Raw genomic sequence first — 21,301 nt, 5'->3', positions numbered from 1 at the left:
GTGTGAGACGAGGTTCATGAAGTGGTGATGATCTATACTGCACAGCTGGTTGAATGGAAGGTGCGGGTGGAGCTGGAGGAGGGTTAGTAGGGAGAGAAGGATTACGCAACAAAACCATCATGTCAGAAACAGTCTTCTCTAATTTGGAAATGGATCGCTCAACTCCAGTGCACCACTCTTGTGCTGGTGACGGGTTCATCATGGCCAGATTATACTGTAATGACCAGATCAGAAAACCCGATAATTCAACCAGACACAAGCTTAGTGGTAAAAGGTTTATTGGATCACAGGTGCTGGACAGGAGTTGAATGTAGCTGGAGTCCGGATAATCCTCCAATGGAGATGTGGATCCGTGATGGTCAGAGTCCGCTCCAGGGTACGGAGAACAGGTCCAGAGAAGACAGTCAGGGGTAATCCAAGATTGGGTATGATCCTGAGGATCCAGGGAGGTCTTCTGGAGGTAGAGGGTTATAATCCACAAAGGTGATTCAGGCAACGGTCGGAACAGGAAATCAGGAAGACAAAGTAGAGAGGTGAGGCTGGACATCTGCTGGCTGTGAGGCTTGCGATAATCTGGCAGGGAACTCTGGCAGGAAGGAGTTGATATAGGCGGAGTGCAGAGTGGGAGAGAGCAAACGTTAATCAGGCACAGGTGAATATCATGAAGGCAATTAGTGTCAGAGCAAGGAGCAGACCAGGAAATGAACAGCTTCCAGGCTGCAACATTACAGAGACAAACATAGAAAACAATGAAAAACAACCAGCTGCTTCACCTGTAAAAACCAAACTGAAGACAATCCACGGCCTCTGTGGGGAATCCAGCCTTAGAGCCACCAGGAGCACCTGGAAGCAGACAAGCAGAGAACAAACACACAAACAAACAAACAAAAAAACAAGCACAAGCAGCAGCAATCACATATAATATAACTTTGGATACAGAAGGTAAAGGGAAAAATTTAACATATGTCTTGTTTATAATACTTGCAATTGGGATGGAGTAAACATCAAGAGAGCATTTTAACAAAAAAAAGGATTATGTTGAATTAAAAGCCCCAAAAATAAAAATAAAAATAAAAATAAAAATAAAAATAAAAATAAAAATAAAAATAAAAATAAAAATAAATAAACACGCATCCATCCCCTAACTCCGCTGGGGTGTGTCGTGGCGGGCACATCCGGGGGCCAGCAGCTCCCCAGCCACCACAGGCCCCGAACCAGCAGGACGATTCCTCCTCCTGGCCCCTCCCGCCCCGGGCAGCAACCAGGCAACAGGGCTGTGGGTGTTTTTCACACACTGCTTCTGCATTTTGTCTCAGTTTTAGTTCAGAAAGTGTTTTTGTTCATCTTTTGGGATTTACCTCATTTTAAAATGCGGTAAAGAGCAGATTATTCCCTCATTGTGTCCCGATACAGTGAACGTCAGCATTTAAAGTAATGTGCTGGTGACACAAACCACAGCTCAGACATAAATGCTCGTGAAAAAATGTTTATTGAAAGTATTATTTTATAAATCACTTTTAAATCAAAAGATGCAATAATACGATGAAAAAAAGATGCATAAATATTAGGATGAAATCTGAGGAAAAATGTTTAAAACATTTTCACCAATAGGATTAGAAACAGTGCACAAAGGGAATGAAACACAGCAAACTGGGCGGCACAAAGGGGCCAATTCTGACCAAACAATTAGGGGAACACACGTGGTCCCTCACATGTGGAACCCACTGAGCGAACGCTGCCATCTGTGCGTCACTGTGCGTCACTGTGCGTCAAACCCACAGTCAGTTCGCTTTGGACTGACTTTACAGCCACATTATATCTGAGATCCCTGATGGTTTTAATTTCAGTCATTAGTCAGGCAGAAAAAAAACATTTCCATCAGAAGTAAAAAGCTGTAAAAATGCAAAATCCAACTTTTTGTGTGCATTGTAACCCTGGAAGGTGTCTCCAACATCTTAACAGATAATATCCTCTACATTGTTTCACCAGGAGCCATTCAGCCCATAATAAGCCCATAATAAGCCCGTAATAAGCCCATAATAAGCCCATAATAAGCCCATAATAAGCCCATAATAAGCCCATAATAAGCCCATTATAAGCCCATTATCTTACAGTACCAGATGAAGATGTGCTGGTTTCACTCAGACCAAAGGTTTGATTCTCTTTAATCAGAACCAGGAATCACAGGGATGTTATTTCTGTGTTTCTTGCGGACGACCACGGTGGCGACTCCCTTCACGTCCTTCAGCCGGTCGGAGTCGAAATCCACCAGAAGCTTCCTCACCCCGGTCCTCGTGGGAGAGAAAGACAGCCTCACAGATACCTGCTGGCCGGCTGAAATATCCCCACTGAGACAAAAAGGAAGACAAGAACGCTTTAGTCTGCCAAGAGCCGAGCTGAGCAGGTGATCAACTGATCCAGAGAGCCCGAGGAAGAGTCGAGGCCCAGCTGAGCAGCAACACCAGGCGGATATTTGGCCTGGGCCTCAATTTATTATTATTATTTTTTCTCCCTTGTCCTGTCCAGCATTATGGCAGCAGAATTGTAATCTGAATACCGTTTATGCTAAACACATTTGCTTTGCCAAGGGAAGCTTTATGAATGTAAAGCTCCCCTCGATGCCCATCAACTGCTTATTTATTCATTTACTTTTGTTACAATACTTAACATTTGATAGTGCCGAACCGGACCGGGGGACAGAGAGAGAGGGAGAGCGAAGAAGGGAAAAAAAAGAACAGAAATATGAAGAGACAAACATAGAAAACAATGAAAAACAACCAGCTGCTTCACAAGCAGCAGCAATCACATATAATATAACTTTGGATACAGAAGGTAAAGGGAAAAATTTAACATATGTCTTGTTTATAATACTTGCAATTGGGATGGAGTAAACATCAAGAGAGCATTTTAACAAAAAAAAGGATTATGTTGAATTAAAAGCCCCAAAAATAAAAATAAAAATAAAAATAAAAATAAATAAACACGCATCCATCCCCTAACTCCGCTGGGGTGTGTCGTGGCGGGCACATCCGGGGGCCAGCAGCTCCCCAGCCACCACAGGCCCCGAACCAGCAGGACGATTCCTCCTCCTGGCCCCTCCCGCCCCGGGCAGCAACCAGGCAACAGGGCTGTGGGTGTTTTTCACACACTGCTTCTGCATTTTGTCTCAGTTTTAGTTCAGAAAGTGTTTTTGTTCATCTTTTGGGATTTACCTCATTTTAAAATGCGGTAAAGAGCAGATTATTCCCTCATTGTGTCCCGATACAGTGAACGTCAGCATTTAAAGTAATGTGCTGGTGACACAAACCACAACTCAGACATAAATGCTCGTGAAAAAATGTTTATTGAAAGTATTATTTTATAAATCACTTTTAAATCAAAAGATGCAATAATACGATGAAAAAAAGATGCATAAATATTAGGATGAAATCTGAGGAAAAATGTTTAAAACATTTTCACCAATAGGATTAGAAACAGTGCACAAAGGGAATGAAACACAGCAAACTGGGCGGCACAATGGGGCCAATTCTGACCAAACAATTAGGGGAACACACGTGGTCCCTCACATGTGGAACCCACTGAGCGAACGCTGCCATCTGTGCGTCACTGTGCGTCACTGTGCGTCAAACCCACAGTCAGTTCGCTTTGGACTGACTTTACAGCCACATTATATCTGAGATCCCTGATGGTTTTAATTTCAGTCATTAGTCAGGCACCAGAATCTCATTTCCATCAGAAGTAAAACGATGTAAAGATGCAAAATCCAACTTTTTGTGTGCATTGTAACCCTGGAAGGTGTCTCCAACATCTTAACAGATAATATCCTCTACATTGTTTCACCAGGAGCCATTCAGCCCATAATAAGCCCATAATAAGCCCATAATAAGCCCGTAATAAGCCCATAATAAGCCCATAATAAGCCCGTAATAAGCCCATAATAAGCCCATAATAAGCCCATAATAAGCCCATAATAAGCCCGTAATAAGCCCATAATAAGCCCATAATAAGCCCATAATAAGCCCGTAATAAGCCCATAATAAGCCCATAATAAGCCCATAATAAGCCCATAATAAGCCCGTAATAAGCCCATAATAAGCCCATAATAAGCCCATAATAAGCCCATTATCTTACAGTACCAGATGAAGATGTGCTGGTTTCACTCAGACCAAAGGTTTGATTCTCTTTAATCAGAACCAGGAATCACAGGGATGTTATTTCTGTGTTTCTTGCGGACGACCACGGTGGCGACTCCCTTCACGTCCTTCAGCCGGTCGGAGTCGAAATCCACCAGAAGCTTCCTCACCCCGGTCCTTGTGGGAGAGAAAGACAGCCTCACAGATACCTGCTGGCCGGCTGAAATATCCCCACTGAGACAAAAAGGAAGACAAGAACGCTTTAGTCTGCCAAGAGCCGAGCTGAGCGGGTGATCAACTGATCCAGAGAGCCCGAGGAAGAGTCGAGGCCCAGCTGAGCAGCAACACCAGGCGGATATTTGGCCTCAGTTTTAACCCATTCTCTGCTTCATTACTCACTCAACGTGGATCTGAGTGGCAGACAGCAGGCCGGCCCCCTCCACGGTGAACACGCCCCCCTTCAGAGGGGCTGGCAGAGGATTGGTGAAGGAGATGAAGGCCGTCACCTGTTGCCACACAGCAGCCTTTCCAGGAACCTTGCAAAAGAGAAAATGTTGTTTCCCCCACAGTTGTGTTTAAAACAGAGCAAATATTAAAGTTAATGTCCAGAATGTTGGTTCTTACGTATAAAACGAGTCTCTTCTTTTGCTTTTATAATGTTGTTGGTAATTGGATGGACTATCTCAGTTCTAGTTCCTCCTAAACTCCTTTTATATAAGCCAGTTTGGGAGGCAGAGCCTTCAGTTATCAGGCCCCTCTCTGTGGAACCAGCTGCCAGTTTGGGAGGCAGAGCCTTCAGTTATCAGGCCCCTCTCTGAGGAACCAGCTGCCAGTTTGGGAGGCAGAGCCTTCAGTTATCAGGCCCCTCTCTGTGGAAGCAGCTGCCAGTTTGGGAGGCAGAGCCTTCAGTTATCAGGCCCCTCTCTGAGGAACCAGCTGCCAGTTTGGGAGGCAGAGCCTTCAGTTATCAGGCCCCTCTCTACCTTTAAGATCAGGCTTAAAACTTTCCTTTCTGATAAAGCTTGTAGTTTAGAGCAACATGTAATTATGATGCTATAAGTTGGTCTCCTGCATCTTATTTCTAAATGAGGTCCATCCAGCCTGAAACAACTTGATGTTTACTGTGTGGTCCCACCTGTACGAGGAGCTCAGGCATGCTCAGTGAGACGTCAGCCACAGTCATGATGGGCTCATTCCCCCCCTGAGCCTCTGCCAGTGCTTTCACCCTGATCACATGATGCTCAGAGATACACTTGGCGTAATCCTCATAGCGCAGACGCAGCACTTTTCTGTAGGCTGAAGACACACAACACAGAGGTTAAAGTACACGGCTGCTGCTCGATAGGATGTCAGCATCAGAGGTGTGGGTGGGTTTCTGTGAGATGCTGACCTTGGTGAGCTGGCACCGTCACATTAATCATCTGCCTCTGACACTCCCCCCGGTGGAGAGAGTTGTAAGTTACAGCCATGGCCAGCACAGTCAGCTGAACATGGGCATCTCCACCTCCTTCATTCTTCACCTGCCAAAAGAGCAGAGCCAACATCACTCAGACGGACTGAATGCGCTGGAAAAAAAATGCCCCTCCAAAAATAAGTAAAAATACAACAAATACGAGACGCTTTTGTTTGAAATAAGCAAAAAAAATCTGCCAATGGAACTAGTGAAAATCGGCTTGTCAAGATTTCTTGAAATAAAATGTGATATTTGGGACTTTTGAGTTAAAAGTGACCTTGAAATTAGCTTAAAAACTTCTTCAAATGATTAAAAAAAGGTTGTTTCATGTGAAATATGACTCAAAACAAGATGTTTTCAAGACTTTTTCACTTAACAAGATATTCCAGATGTATTGTATTAAAACAAGTCCCTATATCTGGCTGAAATGGTACTTGTAAGGCAGTTGTGTCTTATATTTAGTGTAATGAGATACTCAATTAGACAAATATACTTGGTAAGATTTGGATTTTTTACAGTGTGAACACAGTCACCGTCTGAGCTCTGCATACCTCAGTAATCACGTCAAAGTCCGTTCCAAATATGGGCTCGGCATGCTTGACTGAAAGCCTCAGTCGTCCTGGTGCTGCACTCTCATTGGTCGGCTCGGTGACCCGGCGACCCGCCTTCTCATACACTTCTCTCTCCTTCTCTGAGCCTGTGGAGAAAACAACGACCCAAGACTGTCAGCTCCACCTGGAGGTCAGCAGATGGAGGCTTCTCAGCATCAGTAAAGGTGAACCCCGGAGCTAAGAAACGTGATCATCACTGATCCGTCCGCTCCTCCCGCCCTGCCCTCCGGCTGACCTTCAGGATATTTGTATAGCAGAGTCACGTCTTCTCTGACGTCCCCGTAAACACTTTTGGTGCTGATGTTCCTGCCCACGCCTCTCTGATCCACGCTGATCTGTGAGGGGAACCACAGCAGCCTTCATTATTAAAGCTGTTTAACCATCTGAAACACATCAACTTAAAGTGATCCGACGGTGGAAACCTTTTCTCGCTGGCCGTCCGGTCGGACCCTCCAGTGGATGATGTCAGCGTTCACCTCAGCGAAGACAAACTTTGCATCGTACTTGACTCCCAGATTTCCCTCCTTGATGGCCGTCACAGGACACGGACCGCAGCGAAACTCACCTGAGGAGCAAAGATTCTGCCTTTTTAGTTTTTACCACTTTTTGTTTGTTTTGTTCAGATGCTTTTTTAATGGATGTTTAATTCCCATTTGCACTAAACTACATAAAGATCTGATTGCTATTTATTTTGAAAGTCTACCATCCAAGCTAAAGCTATTGTTTTTTTCCTCAATTTCAGCTCCTTTATTTATTTAATATTTAGTTATCAGATATCGTGTTGGCTAATACTAAACCTCAGATATCGGTGTGGGATGATACTAAACCTCAGATATCGTGTCGGATGATACTAAACCTCAAATATCGTGTCGGATGATACTAAACCTCAGATATCGTGTCGGCCGATACTAAACCTCAGATGTCGTGTCGGCCGATACTAAACCTCAGATATCGTGTCGGCCGATACTAAACCTCAGATATCGTGTCGGCAGATACTAAACCTCAGATATCGTGTCGGCCGATACTAAACCTCAGATATCGTGTCGGCAGATACTAAACCTCAGATATTGTGTCGGCTGATACTAAACCTCAGATATCGGTGTGGGATGATACTATACCTCAGATATCGTGTCGGCCGATACTAAACCTCAGATATCGTGTCGGATGATACTAAACCTCAGATGTTGTGTCGGCCGATACTAAACCTCAGATGTCGGTGTCGGACGATACTAAACCTCAGATATCGGTGTGGGATGATACTAAACCTCAGATGTCGTGTCGGCCGATACTAAACCTCAGATATCGTGTCGGCAGATACTAAACCTCAGATATTGTGTCGGCAGACACTAAACCTCAGATATCGTGTCGGCCGATACTAAACCTCAGATATCGGTGTGGGATGATACTATACCTCAGATATCGTGTCGGCCGATACTAAACCTCAGCTATGGTGTCGGCCGATACTAAACCTCAGATATCGTGTCGGATGATACTAAACCTCAGATGTTTTTTCGGCCGATACTAAACCTCAGATGTCGGTGTCGGACGATACTAAACCTCAGATATCGGTGTGGGATGATACTAAACCTCAGATGTCGTGTCGGCCGATACTAAACCTCAGATATCGTTTCGGATGATACTAAACCTCAGATATCGTTGTGGGACAATACTAAACCTCAGATATCGTTTCGGATGATACTAAACCTCAGATATCGTTGTGGGACGATACTAAACCTCAGATGTCGTGTCGGCCGATACTAAACCTCAGATGTCGTGTCGGATGATACTAAACCTCAGATATCGTGTCGGACGATACTAAATCTCAGATGTCTTGTCGGCCGATACTAAACCTCAGATGTCGGTATCGGATGATACTAAACCTCAGATATCGTGTCGGACGATACTAAATCTCAGATGTCTTGTCGGCCGATACTAAACCTCAGATATCGTGTCGGATGATACTAAACCTCAGATGTCGTGTCGGCCGATACTAAACCTCAGATGTCTTGTCGGCCGATACTAAACCTCAGATATCGTGTCGGATGATACTAAACCTCAGATGTCGTGTCGGATGATACTAAACCTCAGATATCGTCGATATCGGAGGTGAAAAAAGCGGATCGGTGCATCCCTAATTATCAGGTTAAACCAGCTTCCAGTCCCACTTTTAGATGTCAAGATCAAATGGACGGTGATCAGAAGAGTCAAAGACGGGATGTGAATGTAAAAGTTAAAAGTCAGGACGGTACCATCACTCCGTTCTTGAGGGGTTGGGTCCAAAACCTGCCAGCCGTCATTTCCTTTTGGGAGATCATCTCTCCTCATCCAGGACTCGACCCAACAGTGGAAGTTCCTAAAAGCAGGAGGAGAGAAAAGACATCATAGAACGTTAAATAATGTGAGGTCTTCTACCAAATAATCATGTGTGTGTGTGTGTGTGATCTTACCAGCTGCTGTCTCGCTTATCTGTGCTCTCAAAGTTCTCCAGGACGTCTATAGAGAGGTTCCCATCAGTGTCATGGGCTGAAGAGAAGTTGGTGATGAGGCGAGTTGGGATTCCAAGACAGCGCAGCACTGTGAGAAGATCACACATCAGACTGGTGGTTCTCTTTCTCTTTGAGTCTCACCTGCTGGTTAAATGTGGCTCCTTCATTGGCCAAAACCCTAACCCTAACCCTAACCCTAACCCTAACCCCTAACCCCTAACTCTACCAACCCTTACCCTAGGAACCTTAACCATAACCCTAACCATACTAACCCTAACCATACCAACCCTAACCCTAGGAACCCTAACCCTAACCCTAACCGTACCCTAACCTTACCAACCCTTACCCTAACCCTACTAACCCTAACCCTACCAACCCTCACCCTAACCCTACTAACCCTAACCCTACTAACCCTCACCCTAACCCTACCAACCCTCACCCTAACCCTACTAACCCTAACCCTAACCCTACTAACCCTAACCCTACGAACCATAACCCTAACCCTAACCGTACCCTAACCCTACCAACCATTACTCTAGGAACCATAACCCTAACCCTCACCATACTAACCCTAACCATACCAACCCTAACCCTAGGAACCCTAACCCTAACCGTACCCTAACCCTACCAACCCTTACCCTAACCCTACTAACCCTAACCCTACCAACCCTCACCCTAACCCTACTAACCCTAACCCTACTAACCCTCACCCTAACCCTACCAACCCTCACCCTAACCCTACTAACCCTAACCCTACTAACCCTAACCCTAACCCTACTAACCCTAACCCTACGAACCATAACCCTAACCCTAACCGTACCCTAACCCTACCAACCCTTACTCTAGGAACCATAACCCTAACCCTAACCGTACTAACCCTAACCCTACCAACCCTAACCCTAGGAACCATAACCCTAACCGTACCCTAACCCTACCAACCCTTACCCTAACCCTAATTCCTTCTTACAAAGATCACTTTACATCTATCAATGATGCCGTCGGGGCGTTTGTGAAATATAAATTTTCCATTCATTGGACCGACAGCTCTCAAATGTTCCTCCATTTTCAAGTCTCCTCACCGCTCCTCACCTTGCCCTCCCAAACACAATGGGAGCCAATCAGTGTCCACTTCAGGGTGTGACTGACCATTGTTGCCCACCCCAACAACTCAAGCACAAGAAGCCCAACGCATAAAAACAGATTTTATAAAAGGGCAACTCGCATACAAAAACAGTAAAATTAGAGATTAAAAACGAGATTACGTCCTCTGAGCGGTGCAGCAGTAAAACCAGAGAGAGTCTCACTTGTGCAAGCGACAGCAGCAAACACCCAGCACTGGCCATATTTCACCGCTCCGGTGCCGGCCTTGCTCCACTCTCGGAGGATCGGCACGCTACCGGTCCATCGATTCGGTGCAACTCCATCAGAGTACGGTGGCTGCCAGCGCCCGGCTAACACACCCCTGTCGCCGTTAGCGTTCACCTGCACAGGTGGAGGAGAGGCTTTAGATGTTCATGTTACAGACCCAGGTTGTCAAAGTCATTTCCCTCCATAAGTGTCCCTGTGCTGTCAGTAAACTGCTGGCGTCACCATCGCAGTGATCGTCCTGCTGATGTAAACGGGGTCGGATCTGCGCTCCACGTCCATCTTTGAGCTCTTCAGAGCATCTTGGGAGTTGTCCAGAACTTCAAAACAGATGTCCATCACATAATCCTCAAACTGAGAAACAGAAGAAGGGAAAACATGAAAGTAAAGGTTGTGTGTTGACCTTTTAAGTGTTCCTCATGTGTGTTTCTCCCTGGTTGGCCTGTGAGGATGTGAGTGTGTCGCATCTCTTCCCGTCTCTCTGCACAGTCCTTCTAAAACAGCACATTATGGTGAAACAACGACCCACATGGGCCAATTCACATAACTTCAGATTCTGTTTAACCTTTGGACCCACGTGCACCAAATTTGATTAAATTGCATTTGATGTTTTTTATCTTTTTGGTGCCATCTATGAGTTTGGCCCAAAATGCTGCGGCAGACTTCTTCCAGACTCAAAGATATCCACCAAGATTTATGGCTGCCAGATCAAAAGTTGATGAGTAATGGAACATTTCTGTCACAACCATTTTGGCCATGTTTTTAGTTCTTAGTTTTGGGTTTTATCATGTTTTAGTTTATCTCATGTCTTGGTGTTTAGTTCCTGTTTAGTCCTTAGTTTTACCGTGCTTTAGTTGTCAGTCATGTCTCTAGTTTTCTGGCTCATGTTTAGTTTAGTTTAGCCATGTTTTCCCCATCACCTTCATTTACATCACCTGTGTTTTTCCCTCAGCTGCACTCACTTATCACTCACTCAGTATTTAGTTTCCAGGTTTCCCCATTTATTTTGTCAGATCCTTTCACCGTCTTCACACGCCACACCACGCCACGCCACGCCACGCCACGCCACGTTCTTTCAAGTAATGCCAAGCCAAGTCATGTTCTTTATTTTGTTTTGTCTTAGCCATGTTTATTTTCCCACAGTTTTGTCATCTGGCTCAGCCGTTTTTTGTGTTAACCTCGTTGTTTTTGAAAAAAATAAACCAAGTTTCCTTTTTCACGCCTCGCACCCACCATTCTGACAATTTCCTCCTGAGCGTTTTGTGTTGCTCTGATGCAGATTATGGTTCATTATTATAATGAACTATAAATAATGTTATTATAATGAGCTCCAGATCGGGAGGACCAACAGTGATGAAAGTCCGTTTTGCAGGTTTTTGACGAATCCTTCTGCTTTAAAAGGCTTTTGGTCGACCTGTTTCCATGGTCTGAAGATAACTATCATGGTGTCACGTTCATTGGGTTTTTCCCCATGTTTTTAGTTCTGTGTTTTGTCACGTCACATCTTAGTTTTTAAATTCATGTTTAGGTAAGTCTTGCCATGTTTTGCCATTCTTTCCTCAGTCCCCATGTTCAGGTCATCAGCTTCACTTCCTTCACCTGTGTTTTCCCCATCAGCTGTACTCACCCACCAATCACCCTCCACAGTACTTAGTCTCCCAGTTTGTTCATGTTCATTGCCATATCCTCACTTGTCACTGTCTCAGCCAAGATAAGCACCTTTCTAGTAAGCCGTAGCCGTAGCCATGTTTTGTTTTTGTCACAGTTTAGTTTTTGGTATCTGGCTCAGCCGCACTTTTTTTAAACCCTGTTTCTGAAAATAAATCAAGTTTTGTTTTTGAAGAATCTGCATCCGTGTCCCTCTACGCCTCGCACCATTACCCGACACATGGTTTATGATGACTGAATCAAAGATTGAAAAGCTGAGGCCATTTTCATGTCAAGCCCCACAAAAAGGGTTCAAATAGGAGGAAATCATCAATAGTTGTCTCGAGGTCATGCAGCAAATCAGAAATGTATGTGTTTGTGCTAAATGTGACATTTGAGGCCAAACCCCTCAGCAAAGCCATTTTCAGTCACGACCTGAACATTTGTGCCTTGAGTTCCTGAAGATGGCATATTTTTAGGGCTGGGCAACGATTAAAATGTTTAATCTAATTAATCACATGATGATTTAGACTGGAACTACTACGCTGAGAAGACAATTCAACTTGGCAGAGTTTACAGATGACTTTGGTTCTGTCGACTCCACCGTCTGGAAGAACTTTAAAATGAAAATGGCCGAGTAAAAGTTCCGTACCCTTCTCCAGGTTTGGTGGATGCGCCGATTACTTTCTTTTCCTGTTCCACAGCAGACAGCAGCAGACTTTTACAAAATAAAAGTCTGTGAGCAACAGACTTCTACAAAATAAAAGCCTGTGAGCAACAGAGTTTTACAAAATAAAAGCCTGTGAGCAGCAGACTTTTACAAAATAAAAGTCTGTGAGCAACAGACTTTTACAAAATAAAAGCCTGTGAGCAACAGACTTTTACAAAATAAAAGCCTGTGAGCAGCAGACTTTTACAGAATAAAAGCCTGTGAGCAGCAGACTTTTACAATAATAAAATAAATAATAAAACGGGTGGTCCATGTACTTTTGCTGTGCTGCATGTTGTTCTGTGAACTTTCCTATTCATTAAAGGCACAAAAGCCCCCCCAAAAATGCGTTTTTTTTGGTTTGTTTTCAATTTAATAAAACACAAATAAATAAATAAAATAAAGCTGCGTTAGTGCGTGATAAAATATTTATCGGTGTTAAATAAGTACCGAGTTAACGCGATAATAACGAGTTAACTCGCCCAGCCCTACATATTTAAAAAAAAAAGATTGAGCTGATGCAGGAAAAAAAAAAGAAGAAGTGATAAGATTTGACTGTATTTCAGATTGCGGAAGTTAAATTGTGATCTGTGTTTGTCTGGTAGTTTGTCTTCCTGTCCGTCCTCCAGCGAGCTGTGAAGGGAGCAGCTCGTGTTTGTGTGGTTTGGTTACATTCTGACACGTCTCATCCAGAGAAGTCTCCACTGTCACACTGCTGTGACACTTCACACGAGTCAGACACCGGGCTGACACGCCCACGTGCACGCCCACGTGCACACACACAGTGCATTCACACAGTAAATGGTACCTGGCCATAATTCCAGGGAATGCTGCGGATGTAATCCCAGGTCCCCATGTAAATGACTCCATCTTCATTCATGATGTACTCGGGGAGCAGACTCTCATCAGGCAGGTACACCACATCATCTGAGAGACGCACACGGAAACACAAAGTACTGACAGAGCTGCAAACATTACACTCACATCCACATCTCTGCAGAGTAGGGATGGGAATCGAGAACTGGTTCTTGTTGAGAACCGGTTCCCAGTGTTTCAATTCCTTAGAATCGTTTGGCGATTTTTGCAAACGATTCCCTTATCGATTCCAGTGGGCGCGAATGACATCAATGAGTCCGGTGCAGTCAACAGTAAACATGGCGCCCAAGCGGTACAAACGCTCGAAAGTTTGGTTCCACATCCCTAAAAAAGACGACAACAGGGCAACTTGCAAAGTGAATATTTCACCAAAGGGAGGAAATACTACCAACATGCAATAACTATGAATGAATGATTAACGTTGGTGAATCTGAACCCAGCAACGTTAGCAACGTTAGCATGTCCTCGGCTAACACTGCAGGTAACTAACTAACAAACACTGCCTATCATGTTAGCACCATTTGCCTGATTGTAAAAGCTGCTGTTAGTAACGGTTAAGGTTAAATGAATGCCTTCTCAGGCATTACATTTAGATGAAATCATGAGAGACAGAGCCTGACTGGCTCAGAGCCAGAGGCTGGTGGTACTACCCCCAGTTCACCTCTACCTCCAGCTTCTCCTTTCACCAGAGCAGGAAGAGTTCAATTACCCAGGCCAGGATAGACCAATGTGGACCTCACCGTTGTTGGGTTTGTGAGGTCACGACTCGTGTTACTTCTAAACTAAACAAAGTTGATGCTGATCGACCGGTTTGTTGTCCTTTTTCTCCAAATGAGAATCGATAAGGGAACCGATAAAGAACTGAATCGTTAAGCAGAATTGAAAATGGAATTGGAATCGTAAAAATCTTATCAATTCCCATCCCTACTGCAGAGGCTTTGTGCCCTCGATGCTCACAACAACAAACACGAACAGCATCAGATCTGAAGCAGCTGGTGAGGATTAATGTTAAATTCAACCCATCAAACAGTGTCATTCTGATATGTCGCACTAAAGAAGACACTTATAGGGTTCCCTCTCATTTTAAGCTGTCTGGGATCTGACTGAACATCTCAAATGAAGTAAAATATCTGGCTCATGTGCAGATCAGATGATGAGGACATTTACCGTCAGGTTCCAACGTTATACGCTCAAGCTGATGTTCTGGTTCTGAAATGTGGATATTGCTCTGCTGAAGTTAAACTGAACTTGTTTAGATCATATTGTAGCTCACTGTGTACGGCACACTTATGGTGCCATTATAAAAAAGCCAGCCTTCAGAGATGGAAGGTGGCTTATAATGATGCATTCAGACTTTAGTTAAAGAAGCCCAGATGGAGCAGAGCCGGTGAACTGTTTGTGTCGGTGAATGTCAGCTCTTTGATGGCTGCTTTAAGGAAGCTTATGTGTACATTTATTTACCGGCTAAATGAGTCTAATAATAGAATTATCCTACTGTTGACTAACATTAAATATAGTGCAGTAAGCTACACTTCTGTATATTGGAAACATTGGTATGATTGCCCCCTAAAAGATTAGGAGGGTTTTTTTTTTATTATTATTATTTTTAATTTTTTTCTTAAAACTAAAATATTTTATTATAACTAAATTATAATTATTTTATTATTATTATTTTTTTTTTCATGAATGTTCTTTTTATGTACTTTTATTATTGATTGTTTTTCTATGTGATCTGGACTACAAGTCTTTAATAAAAATTAAAAAAAAATCTATCTTTCTGGTTTCCATTATGAAGTGTGTTTGAATGTAAATGAATATGATCGATGTGTCAGTGAACATGTGACGGTTGCTGCTTAGTGAACACAAACATCTGATGTGAAACTCTACACTGAAAAAAATGACTTTTTGGTGAAGTAAACTATTAGAGTAACTGTCAGCATTTCTACCTTGTATATTTAAGATTCAGCAAGAACTCGAGCTTCTTAAGTAAAATTAAACATTTTATTAACGTAATACATGAATTATGGGGGAAGAGTAAGTTTTACTTAGGCTTCCTCATACAATTTAAATGTTTAATAGTTGTATGTACATAAACCTAGAAATACTACATAAACTTTACTCTGAAAGTGTATCGTTAAAATCTACTAAGTTACTTCATGACAGCAAATACTACAGATATATAACATTTACTTAAAGGTTTGAGTAAAATGATGTTCCTGCCTATGAAAAACAAGTAGACTTTACTTAATTTGTTTAAATAAATATAACTTAAAACTTAGATGTAATTAAGTAAATGTTACTTAATATCTTCAAAACTGTTATGTTTTATGGGAAGTAAAATTTACTTGCAATTGCAGCATTAAATATTACTTAAGTCATCTGAGTGCAGATACTTATAAAGGGTTTTTTAAGTAAATCTTATGAGTTGTTTTTTTTAGTGTACAGAGCTGAGAAAGTGAAACGGTTTCAGTTTGGGACTGAAGTCGGTCCGAACTGTCGGAGGAAGCTGGACTCAGCCAGATGTGGGCTTCATCTCTCACCTCTGCACCAAGGGTTGAACAGCAGGTGGAAGCTGCTTTCATCCTTCTTATCTACAACCTGCCCGTCAGGTGACATCACCAGCACAGCGAGACGGTATTGGCCGATGACGGCGTCCGCTGGACTGTGCAGAGTCAGCAGCAGCTCATCCTGGGCCCCCTGCTGGTGGAGCCACCACCTGTTTCTGGCTCCACGCTCTCCCTGGAGCTGGATCACCACCTCGTCTCTTTTCCCTGAAGGAGCAGAAAGAGTCTGGATGAGAATCAGAAAACTCAACAGCACAAGACGAGCAGCAGGTCTTTTGTTTCCTTCAGAAGCCTCCAGAACCTTTGTTCTATTTATGCAGCGTTCAGGTGTGTGTTAACACGATGCCAAGGAGGAAAGACATCAGCAACCTGGGAAGGGTTATAAGGCCGTTTCCAAACTATCTGGAGTCCATCGTTCTACAGAGAGAAAGATTATTCACAGGTGGAAAACATTCAGGACAGCTGTCAATCTGCCCAGGAGTGGACGTCCCAGCAAGGTCACCCCAAGGTCAGAAACCCAAGAGCTACATCTCAGACTCTGCAGGCCTCAGTTAGCATGTTAAAGGTTAAAGGTCACCCCAAGGTCAGAAACCCCAAGAGCTACATCTCAGACTCTGCGGGCCTCAGTCAGCATGTTAAAGGTCACCCCAAGGTCAGAAACCCAAGAGCTACATCTCAGACTCTGCGGGCCTCAGTCAGCATGTTAAAGGTTAAAGGTCACCCCAAGGTCAGAAACCCCAAGAGCTACATCTCAGACTCTGCAGGCCTCAGTTAGCATGTTAAAGGTTAAAGGTCACCCCAAGGTCAGAAACCCCAAGAGCTACATCTCAGACTCTGCGGGCCTCAGTCAGCATGTTAAAGGTCACCCCAAGGTCAGAAATCCAAAGAGCTACATCTCAGACTCTGCGGGCCTCAGTCAGCATGTTAAAGGTTAAAGGTCACCCCAAGGTCAGAAACCCAAGAGCTACATCTCAGACTCTGCAGGCCTCAGTTAGCATGTTAAAGGTTAAAGTTCAAAATTCCTCCTCAACCATGAGAGAGACTGAGAACGTCCCACAGGGAACCATTACTTCAGCTCACTGCTGCTACCAGCTGCTGGATCAGGGGTTCACTTAGTTTTTTTGTAAGGGAGGATTCTTTCTTAAGTTGCTTTAATTATATATGTTATAAGTTCTTAGTGCTGATCTGTGGAAATGAATCCCTCGATCTTCTGGACTCACCGAGGCGTAGAAGCAGCTCCAGGTGGTGTTCGGGGGGCAGCGTTTCGGAGCACTGCACAGTTATGGAGAAAGGCTGACCCCTGCGCACAATCAAGCGCTCCCGATCGATCTCCCTGGTGCGGTGAGCCGAGTTGTTCTCACGACTTCTGAGATCCACGTCAGCAATCAGTCCTGATAAGAAAACAACACAAAGTTGAACTCTGACACAGAGAGACGAGTTTGAATTCCTCAGATGAATCATTTAGGTCTAAGGTGACCATCTTCCAGTTGCTCGTTTCGAGCCCATCCTTTTTTATTTCCCATCTTTATAAAAAGCTGCTTAGTTGCATTAGTTGCAGGAATGAGGATGGGTCACCTCACACCCAAACGTCGCCTCGTCCATCAGCACATTTTTCACACGCCGAACAGAGTTTTTCAAGCGGACGCCACACAGATCGAAGCGGTTATAAGCAGCAGGCTTTCAGGATGACGGACGCTCGCTTACCGTTACGGTCGGCCATCGCAGGTCTTCTTCTGCTCCTGTCAAACAAAGTGTCTCAAAGTGTCCTCCCAGGGCTGGATTTATACCCTCCCTGCTCTGTGACACACACTCACCCCTGAACACCGCCTCACCTCCCTCTGTGACCTCTGACATCACTTCCCAAAAAGCTGCCCTCCTCTGCGGGTGTGTGTGCTCTGAGGGAGGGATTCATCAGCCCTCTGAGACACTGGGTCTTTGTTGCCGTGTATGTTGGAGGGTGGATGCTGCCGGAGGTCGTGAGGAAAGAATAAAAGTGGTGGACGTAAAGTACATGATGTATGACTTTGGTTGAGGAGCCAGAACAGCCTGCGTTTGGATCTGTCTGTAGATCAAAGCCAGTATGTCTAACCCCACTGAGCTTGTTTTTTGGTTAAAAAGATGTTTAAAAGACATTTAAATGAGGAAATACGTGTTTTTCAGATGGATCGCTGAAGTTTTCCGTCCAGTTTTAGAAACTTTCACCATGAAATTACTAGGGCGAGTTAACTCGTTATTATCGCGTTAACTCGATAATTATTTAACGCCGATAAATATTTTCTCGCGCATTAACGCGGGTTTTATTTATTTATTTAAAAAAAAAATTGTAATTAAAAAAAAATAAAATTTGGTTGGGGGGACCTTTGGGCCTTTAATGGATAGGAAAGTTCAGAGAGACAGGAAGCAGGGGGCAGAGAGAGGGGGACCGACATGCAGCACAGCAAAAGTACAGGCGCCTTCTCAACCCACTACACCACGGACCACCCGTTTTATTATTTATTTTATTATTGTAAAAGTCTGTTGCTCACAGGCTCTTATTTTGTAAAAGTCTGTTGCTCACAGGCTTTTATTTTGTAAAAGTCTGTTGCTCACAGGCTTTTATTTTGTAAAAGTCTGCTGCTGTCTGCTGTGGAACAGGAAAAGAAAGTAATCGGCGGATCCACCAAACATGGAGAAGGGTACGGAACTTTTACTCGGCCATTTTCATGTTAAAGTTCTTCCAGACGGCGGAGTCGACAGAACCAAAGTCATCTGTAAACACTGCCAAGTTGAATTGTCTTCTCAGCGTAGTAGTTCCAGTCTAAAATATCACTTAAAGGCAAAACACACAACTGATAGCAGCAAGTCATTCAAGGAAACAGACAGTGGAGCGAGGCTTCTACATAAAAACTACAGAAACATGCTGATGTTAAAAGTGTGTTTGCACAACAAATGTTATGGCACTTTCATTCATATGGCAGCACATTTAAAATAAAGCTAAATGCTAAAAGCTATACACTACTTTTCAATTCATTTTTGGATTCTGCGTACAAATGAGATTAATCGTGATTAATCAGGGAAATCATGAGATTAATTAGATTAAACATGTTAATCGTTGCCCAGCCCTACAATAAAGAAAATCTGAATCTGAATCTGAGGTTGAGGCGGCTACATGTTCAGATTTCCTGTGGAATTTAACTGCTTATAAATCGAACTAAATTCATTCAGTTTATTCTCCATGTACTTTTTCTTTAGTCACTATGATTTCTCATCGTTCTGAGATACTAAGATGCATGAAAATGACTTTGTGGGAGTCGTTCTTGGCCCGAATGAAAACACCAGACGCTTTAACTTTTCCGGTGGAATCTACAAAATAAATAATTATTTTCACCTTTTTTATAGAAAACAAATCAAAGATGACATCCACGGCTTAAAAAACGTTTTCTGATGAAACGTTAGAGGTTTTAAATGTGCTTTTACAACATGTGAACTGAGCGGCGCGTCACTGAGGTGTGACCCGGAAGCTGCGGTCACTTAAAGACGATGCTTTCCCGAACACGACTCTCCCAGAATTCCTCAGCTCTGACACAAACTCTGATTTCCAGTCAGATGCACTCTCACCAAACATGCACATATTTACTCTGCAACATGTCTGCTCTTCCTCTTAAAGCCGCAGTGCGAACCGAGCGCGGTTCCCCGCCTCTCTGTTGTGTGTTCCACCGGCTTAAAGAACAGGATTACATTTAGATCCTGCAACAAAGCCTTTATATGGTCAGAAAAATACAAAAGTGACACCAAAAACCTGGTGTTTTCTGTAAGAAGTGACCCAGTGAAGCTGCAGCGAAGGCAGATTTGGAAAGTGGAAAACAAACTTATTGATAAACTGAAAGAGGGAGATGAGGGTCAAATAGAAGGTCGTAAAGAGATTCTGTTGCCATAGAATAAGGCAGCAATTAAAATGTTTAATCTAATTAATCACATGATTTCCCTGATTAATCCCGATTAATCGCATTTGTACGCAAAATCCAAAAATGAATCCAAAAGTAGTGTATAGCCTTTAGCATTTAGCTTTATTTTAAATGTGCTGCCATATGAATGAAAGTGCCATAACATTTGTTGTGCAAACACACTTTTAACATCAGCATCTTTCTGTAGTTTTTATGTAGAAGCCTCGCTCCACTGTCTGTTTCCTTGAATGACTTGCTGCTATCAGTTGTGTGTTTTGCCTTTAAGTGATATTTTAGACTGGAACTACTACGCTGAGAAGACAATTCAACTTGGCAGTGTTTACAGATGACTTTGGTTCTGTCGACTCCGCCGTCTGGAAGAACTTTAACATGAAAATGGCCGAGTAAAAGTTCCGTACCCTTCTCCATGTTTGGTGGATCCGCCGATTACTTTCTTTTCCTGTTCCACAGCAGACAGCAGCAGACTTTTACAAAATAAAAGCCTGTGAGCAACAGACTTTTACAAAATAAAAGCCTGTGAACAACAGACTTTTACAAAAACAAAATAAATAATAAAACAGGGGTGGTCGGTGACGTAGTGGGTTGAGCAGGCGCCCCATGTACAGAGGCTATAGTCCTCGCTGCAGCTGGCCCCGGTTCAAGTCCCACATCGGACGGCCCTGTGCTGCGTGTTGTTCCCCCTCTCTCTGCCCCCTGCTTCCTGTCTCTCTGAATTTTCCTTTAAAGGCACAAAAGCCCTAAAAAAAATTTTTTTGTTTCATTTAAAAAGAAATTTAATTTTTTTGTTTTTAAATTTGAAAAAAAAAAAAAAATCATGCGTTAATGCGCGATAAAATATTTATCTGCGTTAAATAATCAATGCGTTAACGCGATAATAACGAGTTAACTCGCCTACTTGAGCCCTGCACATGTGGGACTTGGTCCCATCTCTGGTTACTGTGCATCCAGAAAACCCTCCCCGTCCAGCTGCTTTTAAATAGTCGGTGGAATCCAGCATCGAACGTACATTTAATTTTTAACTACCTTCACACAACACGTTACAAACCGAGATTAAAGCATGACCGAATGAGGCCTGCTTCCATGTCAATGCCATATTAATCAGTTAAAATGTCTGCATGTAGAAACACAGATGATGGATTTATGTGTCAGCGCGTTAAAACTTTTTTATTTGTTCTTTGTAGCAGGTCAACAGACATCCAGAGTGGTTTATAACCGACTGGAATCAGCAGGAAATCAGTGACTGTGGCCACACTTTGGTGGGTTACAGCAGTTACTAAGTTAATAATCCCACTCAGGGTTAGGGCAACCCAGGAAATTAGGCCCTGAAATCTTCCATTTCTGCTTTCACCAGACTGATGTTTCACTGTTAACAAACACAGTTCTGTGTTCAGACGAATACGATGCACACAGGAGGAGGGCGTTTACCGTCTGCTGACATCTTTGTTGCACTGTTAAACTGTTTGATTCAGCAGATCTATTGTTGACCATTAAGAGCAGCACAAAAAACTTCAGC

General features: G+C 43.4%; 1 protein-coding gene across 1 annotated transcript; it reads right to left on the bottom strand.

Moving 5' to 3' along the window:
• Positions 1–4,126: 4,126 nt before the first annotated feature.
• Positions 4,127–17,305, bottom strand: LOC142384911 (protein-glutamine gamma-glutamyltransferase 2-like). The gene is made up of 14 exons (XM_075471217.1): positions 17,065–17,305; positions 15,821–16,051; positions 13,213–13,331; positions 10,274–10,402; positions 9,988–10,165; positions 8,645–8,771; positions 8,447–8,550; positions 6,620–6,762; positions 6,433–6,532; positions 6,138–6,283; positions 5,524–5,653; positions 5,269–5,429; positions 4,533–4,669; positions 4,127–4,367 (listed from the first exon to the last, which is right to left on the bottom strand). Exons 1-14 carry the CDS (start codon positions 17,303–17,305, stop codon positions 4,184–4,186), a joined length of 2,130 nt encoding a protein of 709 aa, XP_075327332.1. The 3' UTR covers positions 4,127–4,183.
• Positions 17,306–21,301: the final 3,996 nt, after the last annotated feature.

The sequence above is a fragment of the Odontesthes bonariensis genome, chromosome 7 (genome assembly GCF_027942865.1).
Source record: "Odontesthes bonariensis isolate fOdoBon6 chromosome 7, fOdoBon6.hap1, whole genome shotgun sequence".
NCBI lineage: Eukaryota > Metazoa > Chordata > Actinopteri > Atheriniformes > Atherinopsidae > Odontesthes > Odontesthes bonariensis.
This window is presented reverse-complemented; position numbering and strand designations above follow the sequence as displayed.